This window comes from Heterodontus francisci, chromosome 25, assembly GCF_036365525.1.
Source record: "Heterodontus francisci isolate sHetFra1 chromosome 25, sHetFra1.hap1, whole genome shotgun sequence".
NCBI lineage: Eukaryota > Metazoa > Chordata > Chondrichthyes > Heterodontiformes > Heterodontidae > Heterodontus > Heterodontus francisci.
This window is the reverse complement of record NC_090395.1, coordinates 56,678,721-56,696,626: the sequence shown is the minus strand read 5'-3', so window position 1 is coordinate 56,696,626 and position 17,906 is coordinate 56,678,721. Positions and strand designations below refer to the sequence as shown.

At 39.9% G+C, this 17,906-nt stretch overlaps 1 protein-coding gene across 1 annotated transcript in view; it reads right to left on the bottom strand.

Annotated features, from left to right (window-relative positions):
- Window positions 1-3,548: 3,548 nt before the first annotated feature.
- The window catches only part of LOC137383879 (plexin-A2-like), a 502,066-nt gene continuing 487,708 nt past the window's right edge, over window positions 3,549-17,906 (bottom strand). The window contains exons 31-33 of the mRNA XM_068057231.1: window positions 16,985-17,197; window positions 12,896-13,046; window positions 3,549-8,843 (exon numbers count right to left, since the gene is read on the bottom strand). Coding sequence (XP_067913332.1) covers window positions 8,748-8,843; window positions 12,896-13,046; window positions 16,985-17,197 — 460 coding nt within the window. The 3' untranslated portion in view covers window positions 3,549-8,747. The remainder of the gene's footprint in view (window positions 8,844-12,895; window positions 13,047-16,984; window positions 17,198-17,906) is intronic.

Below are 17,906 nucleotides of genomic sequence, written 5' to 3'. Positions count from 1 at the left end.
CAGATTTCAAACTAACATTGATCTAACAATTACCATTTGTGGAAGACTGTTTCAAACTTCGACTAGTCTTTGCGTGAAGAAGTGCTTCCTAATTTCACGCAAGTGCCTCCTCATCTTCTATTGGTCCCTTTCATTACTCATGCTCTGTTCATTACTCTGTGTGCTCACCTCATACTCATTAAATACTCCACCACTGGTAGGAGTCTCTAGTCTACTACAGGGAGGCAGCGTTCAAACATTGGAGCCAGATTCTTTTTGCGCGTCCTGTGCTTGTCGCAGAGGAACACCTAGGAAAGCACAAAAAAAGATGAATAGAGATAGATAAGCAACACAATGGCTGCAGTATGTTCAATACAAGGCACAACTTGAAGCGTTCACATTGTATTGAGATGCCAAGTTGTGTACGTGCTGCAGGAACTGAAGAGACATGAGAAGCTGAATGTTAGGACTAACCTGCAATTGATACCTCCCTTCCTACTTCTCTGTATGCCTGTCCATGAGTTTCAGGGTTTTCATCCTTACATCATTTGAGAGGCTGGAGATTGGTGGTGCTATCACCTGCACCATTCTCTAGCATGTGGGCCACTTTCTCCTTTAAGAAGTGCATAGCATGAAGGCTCTCTACTTGGCACCATAAAGAATAAAACACAGCTGTCAGTAAATGTTGCTTGATAGGGCAATAGCAGATGCTGGAAACAAGAAACTACACAGCATCTGAGGGAATTACTTCTTGCCTTCATGTTACTTTCTAAATGAAGGCATACTTGCAGGTGGGTTGAAGGGGTGAGAAGGGCATTGTGATACCACCTGCCCATTGGTGCTAAATTGTAGATGTTTTTTCGACACAATGATGGGAAGGTGATGTGAAACATACTGATTAAAGTACGTTATTAAAAGCTTTGACTGTGTTTTCTGACCTTTGCTGTCCTGATGAGGTCATTGAATATCCTCCAGAGCTGAGTTTCTATGCAGTGATGGGCAGAAGTACTAAAGACCGTCAAAGCCACCCCCTACCATTGTGTCAGCAACATTCCTTTGGTTAGCCTCCTTTTGCTTCGGTCCCAAATAACTGGTTTCCTTACCCCTTATTTGATCTAGTAAAACTTTAATAGAAAAGGCTAACAACATGGAGAACTCCCTTGCAGGCAGTTATTGAGTCCTTTCTGTCTGGGGGTTACATTAGTAGCCCAGCCCGTAAACACTATAACAGTGCTGGTCCCCCATCTTTCTAGAGGTGAACTCCTGATAGCGTAGATAGTGCTGGTAGCCAACTTTTGATCATTAAAATGACTCAACTGAGGAAAGTAAGATGGGGGTCTCAACAGCAGGTGGAAGTACCACAATCACATACTTCCAGCAGAACCCCACCACAGAGGAAAATCTTAGATCTAATTAACAAATTCTGCAATCAGAACAAGTGATCTGATATGAAGGGATGTTGCATAGGATAAAAAGTGGGAGGCCACTTCTGTGAAGAAATTACTGAAGATCATTTCTGGTAGGATGGAGAAAGGGACTTTCACAACCTAACTCACTGATAAAGTAATTTCAAGGCGATTAAACTGTATTCTCTTTGAACCTGTCACTTCTTAACTGCTACTCAAGTAAATATTTTGACAGAAATTCTTGCGCTGTTAATTTCTCAGGCCTTCAATCAGATTGGTTAATGCGATACACAGTTGTTTGCCTTGTTCACGGAGGTCCCAGATGCCGTTTCCCTTGCAGCAGTGTTGTCAGCTCACACTTTCAGCAAATGGCTGCACAAAAAAAAATGTAAAAATCTAAACGTTCAAGGTCAAATCTATTTCATGGCAAGTGCTCTGCTACAGTGAATTCTGGCCTGGGCTCATTTTTTAGATTTTATGAATATATATTTTCTACCATTTCTCTAAAGGACAGAACAAAACTCATTATTTTATATCTTAATCTGATCACATTATTTTAAAAGTATGAAAATACTTCCCAATTGTTTTATATAAACCTTTATTTTCTGTTGTACATTTTTATTAGTCAAACACTTTCCGTAGTTATATCTAACCTGAACTGAATATGGAAATACATCTCAGCCTTGTCAAGGCATGAACTTCTCTGTGATTAAATTCATCAATAATTAGATGCACATAATTTCCTGACTACTGATTTAATCCTTTAATCTAGGGTTGTCTTAAATTGTTGTCATTGTGGGCCACATAGATGCAAACCATGGAACCTTACAGCTACATATCCTCAAAGTGCTGACCTTGATGTTCCAATTTAGCATTTAGTCTTTTTTGAACTGTTGAATAATGGATAAGAAATATAAATAAATGTAGCACTAAAATGTTTCATCTGTGATGACCAGATTACAAGGGTTTGGGGGTAGGAGCGTCACCATATGCCCCACAGGCTGAAATTTTGGCAACTCGATTCAATCCTTCAATGCAGTGTTTGCAAGGCTTTTATAACCCACCTGTCTTTCTCTATTTTGCTTTTGTTCACCTACCTATCTTTGCATTCCACAATAGTTCTAATTCAAAGCCTTTTTAAAAATATAGATGCACTTGATATTGCTTTGGAGGAACAAATTCCAGCTGCCTCCAGATTTATCTGGACGGAACTGATTTGAAGTTTTCTGAAATTGCCCTTTGCAAACACCAGCTAGATCAGGTAGATCATTGGTTTTTGAGCGTAATAAAGAGGCAAAAAAGAAACTAATGCCATCTGAATCTGGTTTTGATTCAGATGCCAGAAAGGACACGCGAATAGTTTGAATAGTTTGCCCGTCTCATCGCTATTGCTTACTGATAAAACCGGCCAGTTCATTTTATACGGCACTCATAAAAAGGCACTCCACTGCATTTCTTAAAAAAAAACATATTGCTCAAGTGGAACTGAGCGCCAAGTATATCGGGTGTGATTTACAGTAAAGTGTAAAATATTGTTGGATATAGCAAGAAATGATACTTCAGGTTTTAGAGGGCACCATTTATTGAAGCTGAATGGCGCCGTGACTTTTATCAACTGTTCATAATTACCAAAGCTCATATTTGAGAAATATCACAGTACCAAAAAAGGTTCAATTTACAATTTCTAAAGTCTGTCAATTTGTTGTGTTGATGCATTGTTATTTAACTATTCCTGTTGTTCCCACGTTCCAAGGGAATACATCGTGATAGTACAAGTTAAGCCATTATGACTGCTAATATTCGCTCTGGATGTCAGTTCTGAAATGAACCTAGAAACTGCGAAAATAAAATGGTGAACCTCTGGTGGGGCAGACTATTAAATTTCGTTTTTGGTAAAAATAGTACAATGTTAAAAGCTCATATTTTGCCGGCTTTGCACCTGCAGTACAAAACCGCAATTTTAATGATCTTTGAACCACAAAACAGTGGGATTGTGCTTTATTCAGTGGTTCTTAACAGTTGTCAATGTCGAAGCACACACGTAGCTACCGTGTTAGCTGGAGCATGTGTATCTATAGCCCAGAATGAGTCAGTCACCTTCAGGAAAACAGATCAAAGAGAGTGAAATAATAAATCCAGTAATGTTTTATCAAGTTACCTTTATTTATCTACAACAACAGTACAAAGTGATTCCGGCTTGCAAAATAGGAGTGATTCATATTTACAATAGGTACATAATATAACAAACAGGACCAATTTTTAAATAGTTTACTGTATTTTTCCCATCTCAATTTTTTCTAAACTGACAGACCAGGAACACTCTCCTTTTTGCAACATAGAACTCCAGTGTTTTGTTGTGAGATAGGCAGAGGGTCAGAAATGGAGGTCAGAGATTGAAGGTGAGGGATACACTGAAGACCAACGTTACAGAACACTGAAGGGATAAACCATTGATGAAATCAGTGAAAATCTATGGATGTCAGCTATTTATAGCACTGTGTTGGTCTTTTGTCTCCATGTTGGGGAAATAAAGCTTGTCTGAAGTTGCCTTAGTTGACCTAATATAGAGACAAAGGGGTAGAAATTGGCATGCATTGCACCCATTTTTCCTGTGTAAACTTGCATTTCATTGCTCCAAGGTGATATCACTATACTATCTTTTTAGCTTGTCAATCTCATGAAAAATGGTAAGTTAAAGTATTTCTGAATTTAGCATCGTACTGTATCTTTATGGCTGGAATTGTCCTGCAAGAATTTGTTTTAGGTTTCGCTTTACATTACCTTTTAGAAGTACTCCATTAGTCAATATTTTCTGTGTTCTCATTATCCAATCATTTCTGCATATCGGTATAATAGCCTAGATACCCCATCCTTCCTTGAATTGTATTGTGTATCTCTTTTCAAGTTATGTGAATGTCAATTTCACATCAATTTCTCACACACGGAATCAACAAATCTGTAATATCTATGTACTCGAGCAAATTTTCTTCACTGAGCATCCTAAAGAATTTCAAATATTGTCTTAAAAGTCCTACTAGAAACTTAAAGAAATGTCAATAACCAATTTCTGATGAATACCATGAATAAACATGGTTATGGTGTGATTGAATGGTAATAATGGATGCACGGTAGCTCAGTAGGTGGTAACTGAGAAGCAGCTTGACTGATTGTTCTTAATTGCAAGCTACTGTATCCCTGCTTCTCCATTATTGCTTAAATGAGGGCTGTGATTAAACATTTCAGAATTTAACCAGAAACCAATGTACAGTTGAGTGCACATACTCAACATGCTAATGGGATAAAGTCCAATTTGTGACAAGGTCTTGACATTCACAGATCATTATCAAGCTCCAAATTTCAAACTAAGCAATGATATAACTCTCCTGTTATATGCAAATCTGATTTTATACGTCTCTTTAATCCATCTAATATACTGCATGCTATTGGATTCCATTGTACGGTTTATTTTGTTACAGATTTCAAAGGAGGTTTCTTCAATGCCTTATTTGGTAAATGCACTGCCTGATGTGCTATTGATCCATATTGATCAGGAAGGTTCACAGTTCAGTTCCTAGTTTGTGCTAAATTAGCTAATTACGATCAGGGCAATAGCACGTTATTATAACTGTCCTCAGTTTCCATGAATTAGTACTCCACTCTTGGCCACAATCTAGTGATAATTGTTGGAAAGTGCTTAAGAGCTGGACTTGGTTAAGAGTAGGATGGCCCCACAATCAACCGACTATCCAAAATCACAACCTACATTTCCACATGAAGAATGGTCATTTTAGTGAGAAATCAGAGGACTACCAGCACCCAAGGATCTGCATGGCAGCATTTGGCAACACTTTTAGCACCAAAAAAGTGATGGGAGAAAAACATTTGATGAAAGAAAGGAAATGAGACAATATAGTGTGAACAGTCTCCAGTTCTGCAGCAATCTGGCCCTGATTATGCTACTGCATTCAACTAAGAACATATTCACATGCTCCAACAGAAGAGGAAAAGGATTTTCTATTAATACTTTTAGGAGAGGCAAGTTGGTTTCTTACTTTTTTTTTCCCGTTACCCTTTTTTAGAAATAGTTTGTAACCATCATTCCCCTCCTGTAGGTAGGTAGTGTCTTGCATCTGATGCATGATTTATTCTGCCTGCCAACATGTATAATATTGACTGGTGGGATCCCATTTTAACTCTGTGTAAGTGAATGGGCTATGACTGAGTTAAAATCTCACCTGTGATATTGAGTTGAATCTCCATCTGCGAGCTTCCTTTTAACTTTTATTTCATCATGTTATAGAATAAAAGATAGGAAGGGCAGAGCTAAGGTTAAAGGATTAGGGTGGGTGGAAGGGGGGTGGGGAGAAAGAGTGTTGAAGTCCAGATTTAGCTGGCTTGGCACAGCATATTAGAGTTACAATGATGCCCTCAATGCTGCGTTGCTGTTCGCATAAGACTCAAATGACAATGTGATTGCAATGGGGAATTTAAAAATTAAATAAAGCAAATTATGTATAGTTTTGACCAAGTTCTGATGTACAAAATTGGGTGACCCCAAGATGACTGGGGGGAGGTCATGACCAATGTTTCCTGTAAGCCATGTGACCAAGTGACAACCCAAAAGTTTCCGCGCAGGCCACGCACAAGTCATCCCCTTTAAATTACCATGTGTATGTGGCAGCCCAAAAAATAATTTAAATCACCTGTGCATTACAAAAAAAAATAAGGGGAACTTTGGTCATGACCCCTCCCTGGTTCCGCCACTGTAAGACTGACTATTCAGTGAAGGCGTCATAGTCTTTTTTCTTTGAATGAAGATCTCCTCCTCATAACATGAACCACACCCTGCAGTGCTGAATGTCACATGCAGGAGTAACATCTGCGTGTCCTTTTAATTTTGTGATATGACTCCTCAGCTTAACTTACTGCATCTCTTCCCCTGAATTGCTGTATTATGTTGGATTACAACTAATGGCAAGGAGATGGAACAAATGAAGAGTACAATTTTCTACATGGAATTGTTACATGTTATATGATATCAAGTGCCATCTAGCCTCAAGATATTGACGCTCAATTTTTTTTTTGTTTTTGTTACTGATTCACGCTTTAGAAACATCAGATTGAACCATGTCAAAACACCATAGACATCTTCTCACAAATGTGCAAATAACACTATCCACTTCTTTGTATAAGAATTGAATTACTTGAGAACCAACCACAACAGCAATAAAAAGCAGTTCTAGGTTTTTCATCCCACAGAGAGGTATGATCAATATTTACAATGTTTATACACTTTGTGGCACTAGGACATGCACTTTTAAAACCTTTGGTTTCTTCAATGCAAAGTGGAAAAAGAAAACTGGTTTGGAAAGTTTTTTTTTTACAGAAACTGCTATCAATATTTAATGTCGAGACAGTATCCGTTTTGCAGATTCATATTTAAAAGTATTTAAAATAAAATCTTTGGTAGCAAAGCACTCATGATGTTTGCTTCATGTGTTGTAAGTCTAGGCCTGCCCTCTGAATAATAAGCAGCCTGTGCCAGAACATTTGGCTGGTAAATTTCCACTTTACTCACACACTTAAGTGGGCAACAAAGCGTCTCACATTGGAGCAACAAGCCAGTACTTCCCCTATTTTGTTTCCTAACTGGCATCTCCCACTAGGCTGATCAATAGGTGGTAATGACACGGGAGCATACTGGAGAAGCCCAAGACAGGTCTATCCATCCTCCTGATGGGGAGGAAAGACAACAGCAGAAAAATAACTAATAGGTTCATTGTATTCCCTTTGGAGGCTTGCATTGTCTAACCAGTCATCTGAGGAGATTCAAAGCCTCGATAAACCAAAAGCATAACTATTTTGAGTAACGACAGCTTCCAAATGTCATCAATAGTGCCACAAATCCACCAGCGTGCAGATGTGGAAGGTAACACAACAATACTGATATTCAGCAAACAGTATTGCTCTGGATTTCAAGCAGGCTTAAAATGATCAATGATCAAGCTGTAGCTAGAACTCAGGAAACCTTTGTATTATGATGCTGTACCTGGACAACCGGGCTGCTCACGTGAACTGTTAGCTGTTTCATTTTCACTGCTTTATTCAGTACCACCCTAACGCAGACTTCTATAACTAATGTGGGGGGGGGGGGGGCAGGAAAGAGAGGGTTATTGCCTCTTGAGCTGGAGTTTGACCAATAACTTTGCTCTGTTAACTCCCTCCTTGTGATTTGCATTTGATGAAAAGAACAAAAAAAAGTGATTCGCCAGCTAAGGTGAGAAATGTCTTCAATTTTCTTTCCTTTATTTCATACCACGGTTTGGTAGAAAACCCATTAAACATGTAATGCTGTGTAAAGGTGAAATTACGCACTGTAGTTGGGATCACTAAATGACATGATTGTGATTTACAGGATTATTCAACAAGGTGCGAAGATGACAGATTTTCCAGTACAATTTCTTTGAGTCTCCTACTGAGCCACAGTATTACATTCAGGAAGTTAGAATAAAAGAGAAAGCCCTATACGAACCTCACATTGACCCTTACTGTTGTTACAATATGGAATAGTTTAGCTAAATAGCAGCACTGATGAAACTTTGATTTTTAAAACAAATGCAGAAAAACGCGCTAAAAAAAAATAGACACGCCCAATGGGGTGATTGTTGCTCTCCCCATGTGCATTTCTGGTTTGTATCAGTACTGTAAAGTTCATTAACATCCTTAATGCATGATGATACAGGGACGGCACTGACTTAAGAAAGGCAAGATTCTGCAGCCCAAAGGGTACACTTCCATTTGTGCAGTCTGTTGTTCTTCCTTTCTAGGTTGCATTGAAAACAACTTCTGCCCTAACCAGTCCCATTTTGGTGGGCGAGGTTTTGGCCATCCAATTGTGCACGTTGATGCTGCAGTCAAAAGTTACCCCTTACAGGGGTTAAGGTAGAATTCTATAGTGCTGTGCTGATTTTAGAAGTCCTTTCTTGCTCATGGCCACATAAACTGCCTGCACTGTTCATTCACATCAGGTCCTGGTCAAATCATCAGTAAACTCACCACAAATATAGCTGTAGCTCCCAAAGGTTGCCCTTTGTAAACATAAACCATTGTACTCAGGGTTATCACAGCCCTAGTTGCAAGTTAACTAAAGGTAGTATTCTGAACACAGCCGTACTCCAAGAAAAACAAAATGAAAAGGTATCCAATACCTTTCAAACATAAATGGCCATGCCAGCCACTTGTTATTGTGCAACTTTGGCCATAGCATTTAACCACATGATCCATGCTTTGCTCTCCCCCATCTTACGGCTTCTCTTTCTCCATTGAGTTCATTGTTCAGCCACTAGTTCCAAAAAAAAGCTCTCAACTCTCTAGCGACATGGCAACAATCAGCTGCTCTACTTTATATGCTAGGCGTTGCCTCCGTGCTTGCTCATCTTGCTCTAAGGCAGCGGTTATCTAATAAAAGGAAGAGGAAAAGAAATTGCAATATAATCAAAACAGCATTTATACAAAAGATATCACCTCAACAGTATACTTAAAAATTAACAGTTCAGCTCAAATTAGCATCGTGACTGCTAACATGATATAAGTGCACAGTGGCTTTTTTAAGCATTTCTTCCAAAGATGAGTGGCGATGGTTGAACTCGAGGACATTTTGGGCTTGCTCTCTTCTATCTGTAGCAACTTCCAGTAGCTGGCATTGTAAACATGTGCATGAGGGAGAACCAGGCCTCAGATTCGCTGATGGACCAGCCATGTGGTCATGTGTTGTTGCCTGAGGTGAAGTTCTCCGGGAATGATGAGCCAGGTGAGTGGGGAGAAGTCAAGCGATAAAAGTTCAAAGAAACTTTGGGAACTTTTTTTAAATTATCCTTCAAGGGAAAAGGGCATCCTTCCATTATGGCAAATAAATAAAATTCTGTTCTTCAATATTTCTTGATTTATAGCAACGTTATTCAAATATATAGAAATACACAGAAGCAGGCCATTTGACCCAACCAGTTCAGGTTAGCATTTATCCTCAATGTAAACAAATACACCTAATCACATTTAGACAACCTGTTCCATATCCCTTCAGCTCCTATATAAAAAAAAAGGCTAATGCTGGAAATCCCAAATTAAAAACAGAAAGTACTGGAAAGATACATTATCCTGAAATGAGAAAGAGACATGACACCACTGAGAAAGCTCATTTAAGGAAAGAGGACGACATTTCAGAATCTCTGATGTGAAAGTGATCATTATCAGAACAGGGGATCCAGGTATACAGATCATTAAAATGTCATGAACAGGTACAGAAAATAATCAAAAAGGCTAATGGAATGCTGTCCTTTATATTTGAAGGAATAGAATACAAGGGGATAGAAGTCATGCTTCAGCTATACAAAGCCTTGGTTAGACCATACCTGGAGTACTCTGATCTATCCTAAGAACCAGGTCTTAGGAAGGATTTCCTGGTTACAGTAGAGATTAAACTAGGGTTGAATTGTACTTAAGAGCTCAAGGGATGATTTGATCAAAGTTTCAAGATATTAAGGGAACTGATAGGGTAGACTGGGAGAAACCATTTCTGATAGTTCGGGATCCTAGGACTAGGGGGTGTAACCTAAAAATTAGAGCCAGAACTTACAGGAGTCAAATTAACACTTCCACACGCAATGGGTGGTACAAGTTTGGAACACTCTTTCGCAAATGGCAATTGATGTTGGATTAATTGTTAATTTTAAAACTGAGATTGACCTATTTTTGTTAGCCAAAGGTAGTAAGAGATGTGGGTATTTAAAGTTAGGTCACAGATCAGCCGTGATTTCACTGAATGGCGCAGCAGGCCCCAGGGGGCTAAACTCTTGTTCCGATGTTCCTAGATAAGTAAATACTTGGTGTGGTCTTCCGGGATTGGAGGCAAAAATCTCAGACTCATTCAAAAGTCAGCTAGGAAACATGATGGGAATAGTCATTTGTTTTTCTCGATGGATGTACTAAGATAATCTGAACAGTTTCCCTCACTCATATCTATATTGTGCTATTTTTGAGCTTGAAACTAAATTATTTTAAAGACAAAAAGACAACTCACTAGCTCAGATAAATTATTTTCAGGCAGTTGGTTTGGTCTTTGAAATGAGTCCCCAATTGGCTCAGTTGTGACTTCAGCTGGCTACAATTTCAATACATTATTAGCAACACACTCACATTTTTCCTCCATACAGTGAACATTGCAAACTATACGCTACATGGCTTTTCTGCATTGACTTTCTGTAGGTTGGAGGTTCAAAGGCACACTAAGCAGGTATAGGTGAGAGAAAATGAACCCACAGCCTTAATTAGAATACCACTTTCATAGGCAAGTCATCAACTTAGCGCAGAATCATTTATTCACTGAGACAATAATGGTCTAAATAGTCCTAATTATTATCCATCAGATTACAAAGCACGTACTGTTAGTCTTTACGTGCAGCAGTCTCCAGATGAAGTAAAATATAATTTTGCTTTATTCTGGTACAAATGATACTCAAATGCTTAATGTGCTACTAAAAATAGCTAATGTAAAACCAACACCCCAGATAACGAGCATAAAATGTTGAGATCGGCAGTAATTTGTAATAATGAGATTTTTCTATATTACTACCTGTTTATGTGGTGAAATTACTGTTTGAGCCAGTGGATAGCATATTAAATGCTGTTCATTAATACTGCTAATGAAGTACCACAAGGACCCTCATTTACTTGTGCAGAGAAATAATGATTTTATCTTTCTATGGTTTCTTCACCAGTGCAAATTTAAGGGCCCAATGAAGCCCCCATGAGATCAGAAATGATTCAGAGGCCAAAATAATTCCTCCTCCTCCAGTTGAAAAGATTTAAATGATTAGCAGCAGAACAGAACGCCACAACCGCAAAAACAACAATCCCGATGTTATCAAATACATTTTATACTGCGCTCTCTAATCAGAGAGAGTCTGGTAACTAATGACTCCCAAAGTTCTTATAGCTCTAGCTCTTATAGTACAGCACTCAGGGTGATAATGTCGGAGATAGTCCAGCCAGGTACTAAGGTGCTTTATAACTGGAAGTAAGGATGACATGATGTGATAATTCTGGCAACTGAAAAATTGAGTAGCTTTATCAACACTGGACTGCTTAACATGAATATGTTTTAAAAACTGTGATTTTTAAAAGTTTAAAATGGAGTCAAGTCAGGTGACCTTACATCACCTCAAAGACAAGACAGAAATCTTGGTTACCAGGACAACAGAGAACACATAGCAAAGGCTATTTTTTTGGAAGACAGAGACTGCAGGAGTATAATACCTGAAGAACAATGGGTTTTGCCCTCCCAGACTCTCAGCTCATAAACAAGCAGTCAGTGATTCTGTGGATGCAAATGTACCAGGCAGCTGTTAACACCTCGCTACAAAGGAAGGGCGAGTGGCACTGTGAAACTAGACTTCTGGATTTTGCATATTGGAAAAGGACAATAAGCTGTTGACTTTTGGTTCCAAATAAATTTAACAGATTTTCTGAAGGCAGACAGGCTGTACAGAAGACTAGTGATGGCAGCCTCAGAGCAGGCTATAAGAAAGGAAGATAATTGGGGTGGCAGAGAGGAGGGGGGGGGATGGGAGAAAGAAAGAGCAAGAGTGAGAACACCTGCTTTCAGAAGCCTGATGCAGCGAAAGGCTGCAAAGACTTGAACCGGTTTTGAAAGTTGAGGTTTGCGGAGAAATAAAAGTCCAACAGGATCACCAGGATTGTTTTATTCATGGCCATCCAGGTCGAAGGTGCTTGGAGAAGTGAGCAAAAAGGACACTAACTTTGAGAAAGGTCTGGGAGATCCAACCCATTGGAACTGGAAGTAATCTGGGACTTCTAACCGCAAAGATTTTGCCATCAATGGGGACTGTGTAATGTAGAAGCATGGTGAGAAATTTTCAAGTATTTTGCCAAGTAAACAAAATAGCTTTCTTTGTAATTTGGGGTATCAGCTACTTAAAAAGTATTATTTAGTTAATGGGGATTTCTTTTAGTTGTTATAATAAAAATCTTAAAATGTGAAATCTTGTTGCGTAATATTTTTAATTCGTCTCGGGTTTCATATCTCATATTTTTAACGTTAATGGTCTCACGGAGGTCATAACAATAGAAAATTAGCTGAAATGTTATAATAGTCTTTTATGTTGAGAGAGTATCAACTTAGTAACATTTCTATGAAGTGGAATCAGATTTCAATTGTCAATCAAGAATTATATAGTTCCATACAGTTAAAATTCACTTCAAATGTATTTTAAAAATTGTATGTGACAAAGTGTGCGAAAACATTCAAAATTCAATGGATAAATATTACGGGAGGAGGGTGTGTGGGTGAAATGTCAGGGTCAATGATACAATTAATGCCATCAATGTATATTGATAACTGGTGCTCCATTAAACTTACACCAGGACCCACTTCCTCAAACCAGGGCCTTCCAGTATTCTGGCCAGAGTGTTCTAGAAGTATTTTGTGTACTAACCTCTTCACTGTATTTGGTAACGTAAGAATAGATTTCGTTCAATGCACTCAGCATGTTAAACTCATTCACGTGCAAACGGGACTGCTCCGCCAGGTAAGCATTCATATCTTGGTCACTAATTGCAGACATTTTGGCAATATCAGCGTAATACCTTTAAAACAAAAGATATGTTTCACCAGCAGTTTGTTTACAACAATATAAGAAGTAACATCCAGGATTAATTATTTGTCTCCCAATGTATATTCCCCTTGCAAATGAGCCAAAAGAATTATGAAAATCAACTTTATTTTGGTCGTGAGACAGATTAGTCAATATCTACTAATCACATGCTGATAATGGAGGTTGCAGCCAAATTCAACCATGCAGACAGTAGCATTGATTTGTCTCACTGGTAGGAAGCAGTGTACAAAAAAAATGTTGCAAGTACAGACTATGAAATGTTGGGCTCCTATCCAAAGTCAATAGCGATCTATTGCTGCATTAGAGAAGTCTTCTTATATACAAATGTGATTACACACAGATAATATCAAGGTCCGAGACAGCTCAGGGTCAAAAATCAATTGTGGGCAAATAGACCATTGACATAAACCCCATTAGAATGGTACTTTATGGCATGTGCACCAACGAATAGGGAAAGAGACACTGTCTGTGGCCATATTTGCATACAAATGTGGAAAAAAATTATATTGTGTGGCCACAAAATATAACTGTGATTAATGACAACAATGAAAACTGCCCCCAGACATTTGGAATGCCCTATGCTGTACTGGTGAAATCACACTGTCAGCAGCTTTCAAAGCTCTGCCTCCTAGTTATTTGAATGGGGAATACAGGGCTACTTCCATTTATTAATTAATCCCCATTTCTGAATCTTTCACATCCCTTATTCATTTTGAAATACAGATTAATTGATCACAGATGATCTTCATCACATACATTAACATTAGTTCCGAAAGCTGAATGGGTGGGACACATTTATGGCAAACTAAGAAGAGCATGCAATTCTTTCTCAAAGGAAAACGCCCACCTACATGAGCTTTTCCACACTGTAAAGAAGTGGTTTGCAGGATTCCCATGTATATCAGCTCCATTTAGGAAGAGAGAAATGTGACTTACATGGTTGAACATTCTGTTTAAAAATAAACAACAAACGGCCCAAGTGGACAGAAATGGTCATTCTGTCGTGCTTCTACTTCAATCTGCTTATTGCGTGGACTGCAGTGAACTAAAAGTAAACTTTTGCCAAATATGGTCCAGATTTTATGTGGGCAACAGGGGTCTTTACCACCAGCGAGAGCCCCATGTTGCCTCCTCTGGGGAAGGTCTGCAGGATCAAGTGCCAATTCAGTACTTAAGTGGACAGTGGCGGGCTTTCCCTGGGATCAAAGGCCCCGGCGGCAGAAGACCCGCCCTCTGAGAGCTGCCAGCCAATCAGAGGCTAGCAGCTCTTCAACTGAGCAGCACCACTGGGGAGGCGGTGGCTACTGCCACTAGAGCACTCACCTGAGGCCCTGGAACCAGGCCACAGGTTAATCAGGGCAGGAGGGGTTTCGCTGGGTGGGGGTCATGGGGGAGGGAGTGTGGGGGGGGTCAGCAGCAAGGGCAGGGGGGGTGGCTCAGCAGGCTCCCCCTCTGCCCGCACCCCCCCCCCCCCTTCTTGATGCTGGGTCTCTCGTTCAAGCACTAAATGCTTTTGAATGAGGGACACCCTTCCGCCCCACCCCGGAGCAAGAAGGAACCTGCACAGGTCTGCTCACTGTGCTCCCCATGCAAAGACAGGCCCGCCCGCTGCTGGGATAATACCGACAGCGGCAGGATGAGGTCCTTCATTGGGCATTAATTGCCCACTTAAGGACCTCAATCAGTGGCGGGGTGGGAAGGCCGTTCAGAGGCCTTCCTGCCCAGGACTTAATTTGGGTGGAGGTGGGAAGGTGTTGGATCCCCCACCACCATCCCACTCGATTATATGCTCACCCTGCCTTCAAATCAGGCGCAGGGAAGAGTATAAAATTCCTCCCATGATCTTTTCTAGAAGGTTATTAGTCCCCCTCAGCATGCTGAGCAATGAGAACGTAAATAAGCAGAACCCATTTTATGCTTGAATCAGTGTACATTTAAGTGCTTGTCATGCCCAGTAAAGACATATCATATTCCTAACTTTTAGGATATGAACTTTATTCAATGTGGACTCTTTGAAATGGACTTTTCCTTTAAAAAAAAAAGTGGGCAATGTGCTGCAAAGATTACCGCTGAAGGTCAGATGTCCTATTCAAAAACTGTCTCACTGTCTTGAAAGGACAAAAGTATACATTCCGACCAAGAATGGATTTCTTCTGAGACAAAGAAGGTGTGATGTAAACACATCGTAACAGAATGATACTCATCCAGACATTAATAGATAGCCATGGATTCCACATCATGGTACATTGTGTGATTACACCAGGGGAGAAGGCCATGTGTCAACTAACAAACTCTCATTTGATTGATTTTGACCTTACAAGTTAACCCTCTGGAGAAAGAGGGGAGATCACAGCAACATAGCAGAAGGAGGAGTCCATCCAGAGGCTGTGTAAAGACCCAGCCTAAACAAGAAGCAGTCCTGCGCTGATTCTACACCAACTTGGTGCAGCAGAGAACTGAAAGTGACTGCCACCTCCAGTCTAAAATCTTAACCACCAGAAATCTACAACACCTCAACAACTTCAGGACTACAAATATCCAGGCCTACGCCTTTAAAGAGACTGTCCATCTTAGGAGATTCAACAGGTTTCCCGTAAACCACAAACAGCTGCCTTAAACCACTTACCCTGTTCCATCTCTATCAATTCTTATGTATGCATGTGTGGGTGAACGTGTGCGTGAGTGGTTTTGCAAACATTTTGGGAAATGTGTATAAATAAATTCTTATATTTTGTTTAACCGACGAGAAACCTGTCATTTGTCTGTTTATTTGACCCCAAAAACACTCACGGGCTAGCTCATCATTTTAAACAAACCACAACTGCAGTCAGTTGGGAGGTGAATAGTGGGAACCACCCACACCCCTTACCACTAAAGGCCTGCTCAGGTCTGCAAAAAAAAAAAACAACCTGAGCCCCACCGAACCACATCCAACCCGGGCCCGACCTGGCCTGAGTCCTTCCAATTTTTCCTGCGCCCGACTCAATCCGACCATCAGTTAACCTACCTTCTGTTATTCACTTTGTTGCTGGTCTGCACAAGCTTAAAATAACTAACAAAACCAGCTTTCTAGTCAAAAAATTACATTAACATTGGAGCCACTTACCTGTGATAGAGCGTGTCCGACCCGGCCTGACCCAAGCCTGAATGCCGGACCCAGAAGTGCAACCCGACCCGACCCGGACCCGACACGTCGTCAGGTCCTGTCGTGCTCGGGTCAGGTAGCAGGCCTTTACTTACCACCTGCTCTTAACAGACTGTTATCTGCAGATTGAATTCTATAAAGTGGGACTGAATGAGAAGTGATTCTGGATATAATGGAACACAATGCTGTGAATCAGGTAAAATAAAAAGTATGAATTTCCACACTATTGCGGAGTGTGATAGTCACAACAAAAATGTTATAATTTCCAATATATTAAATGGTTGAACATTGGCGTGTAAATGCATTGAGAGAAAAATCTGGACCTCAGGATGCTATACTACAATGTGATGTATAAAATGATAGTTTTGCAGTACATATTGACCTGGAGTCAACTTAATTTAAACAGTTAAACCTGGTTACTATAAACTCCCAGGGACTGTTGAAGCACTTTGTTTACAAAATTAAATTATGGTTCATCATAGTGAGTTCTGAAACTGTTCTAATGAATATAATGGAGCTTCAATAGGGAGTCAAATCCATTTTGCCCTTGTGAAAAGCTTGCAACAACAGTGTTTAATGGCATAGCTCCATTTCCTGGCAGTGAACAAAGATATGTCAGTTTCAATCTGTTAATGGCATAACTAACATTTTCCATTAAGCAGCATTCAGTCCCTGTGTTATCAGTTATATCTCATGTCATGTTCTCTAGTCATGAAGTAAGTCTGATGAATACTGACCCAAGGTTGATGCCAGTATACACTAACCTCTCAACCCAGCTCTTATAGTTGGGGATATCCTTGGCATATAACAATTTATTAGATGGCGAGTCCTTGCCGAGTCGATGTTCAGATGTTGAACAAGAGTCCATGAACGTCTGTGCCACCACAGATAGGCATGCATCTGTAATACTGCTCTTGTGAATGTCAAACACAAACTGTGGATTCTTAATCACGTTGACCCAAAATCGTAATGGTAAGCTGCAAAAAAAAAAAAGAACACTTAGATTTGAATGTAATGACAGGATAACTACAGAACAGAAACCAGGTCACGTGGCCATGTTATTTTGCAATGTACCGTCTGACAACATCCAAATGGAGTAGCCGGACTCTCCTATGTGAACAAGGCATTATTTAATAATGCCAGTTGATTTTCTGTAATGTTGTACATGGGGAGTCAAAGCTGAGTAGAGTATTTCGGCCAAGCTGAGTGTATAATTGGACTCAGGCGCAGCAATAGGGTAGGGGAGGTGGAAGAGGAATAGAGAAGGGAAGGGGAGTTAGGGGTATCCAAAACAGAAGCAGGGAGCAAAGGCAGAGAAACTATTGGATGGGGTTGGGGGGTGGGCGGGGCAGGTTCTGTGACCAGAATATGATCTGAGAGAGAGTGGGCTCCAATTCGCTTCATCAGTCTTGCTCTCTGTCAGAATATGATCCACAGGTGGGGCAGGGTGAATTACCAACTACAGATTTCAAACTAAAACCAGCTCAACAATTTGTTTATTAAATTCCACATTTAACTTCTACAACATAATAGCACTAACCTCCTTTATGTCAGGAATGTTTTTAGCAAAAAAGGGATCGGAACATAAACAACAACTGGCATAATATAGTGATTGTAACATTGGAAAAATTGGTGAGTTAAACAGTGGATAGAGAATAACTAGAATAGAATGGTGCAGCGACTTTG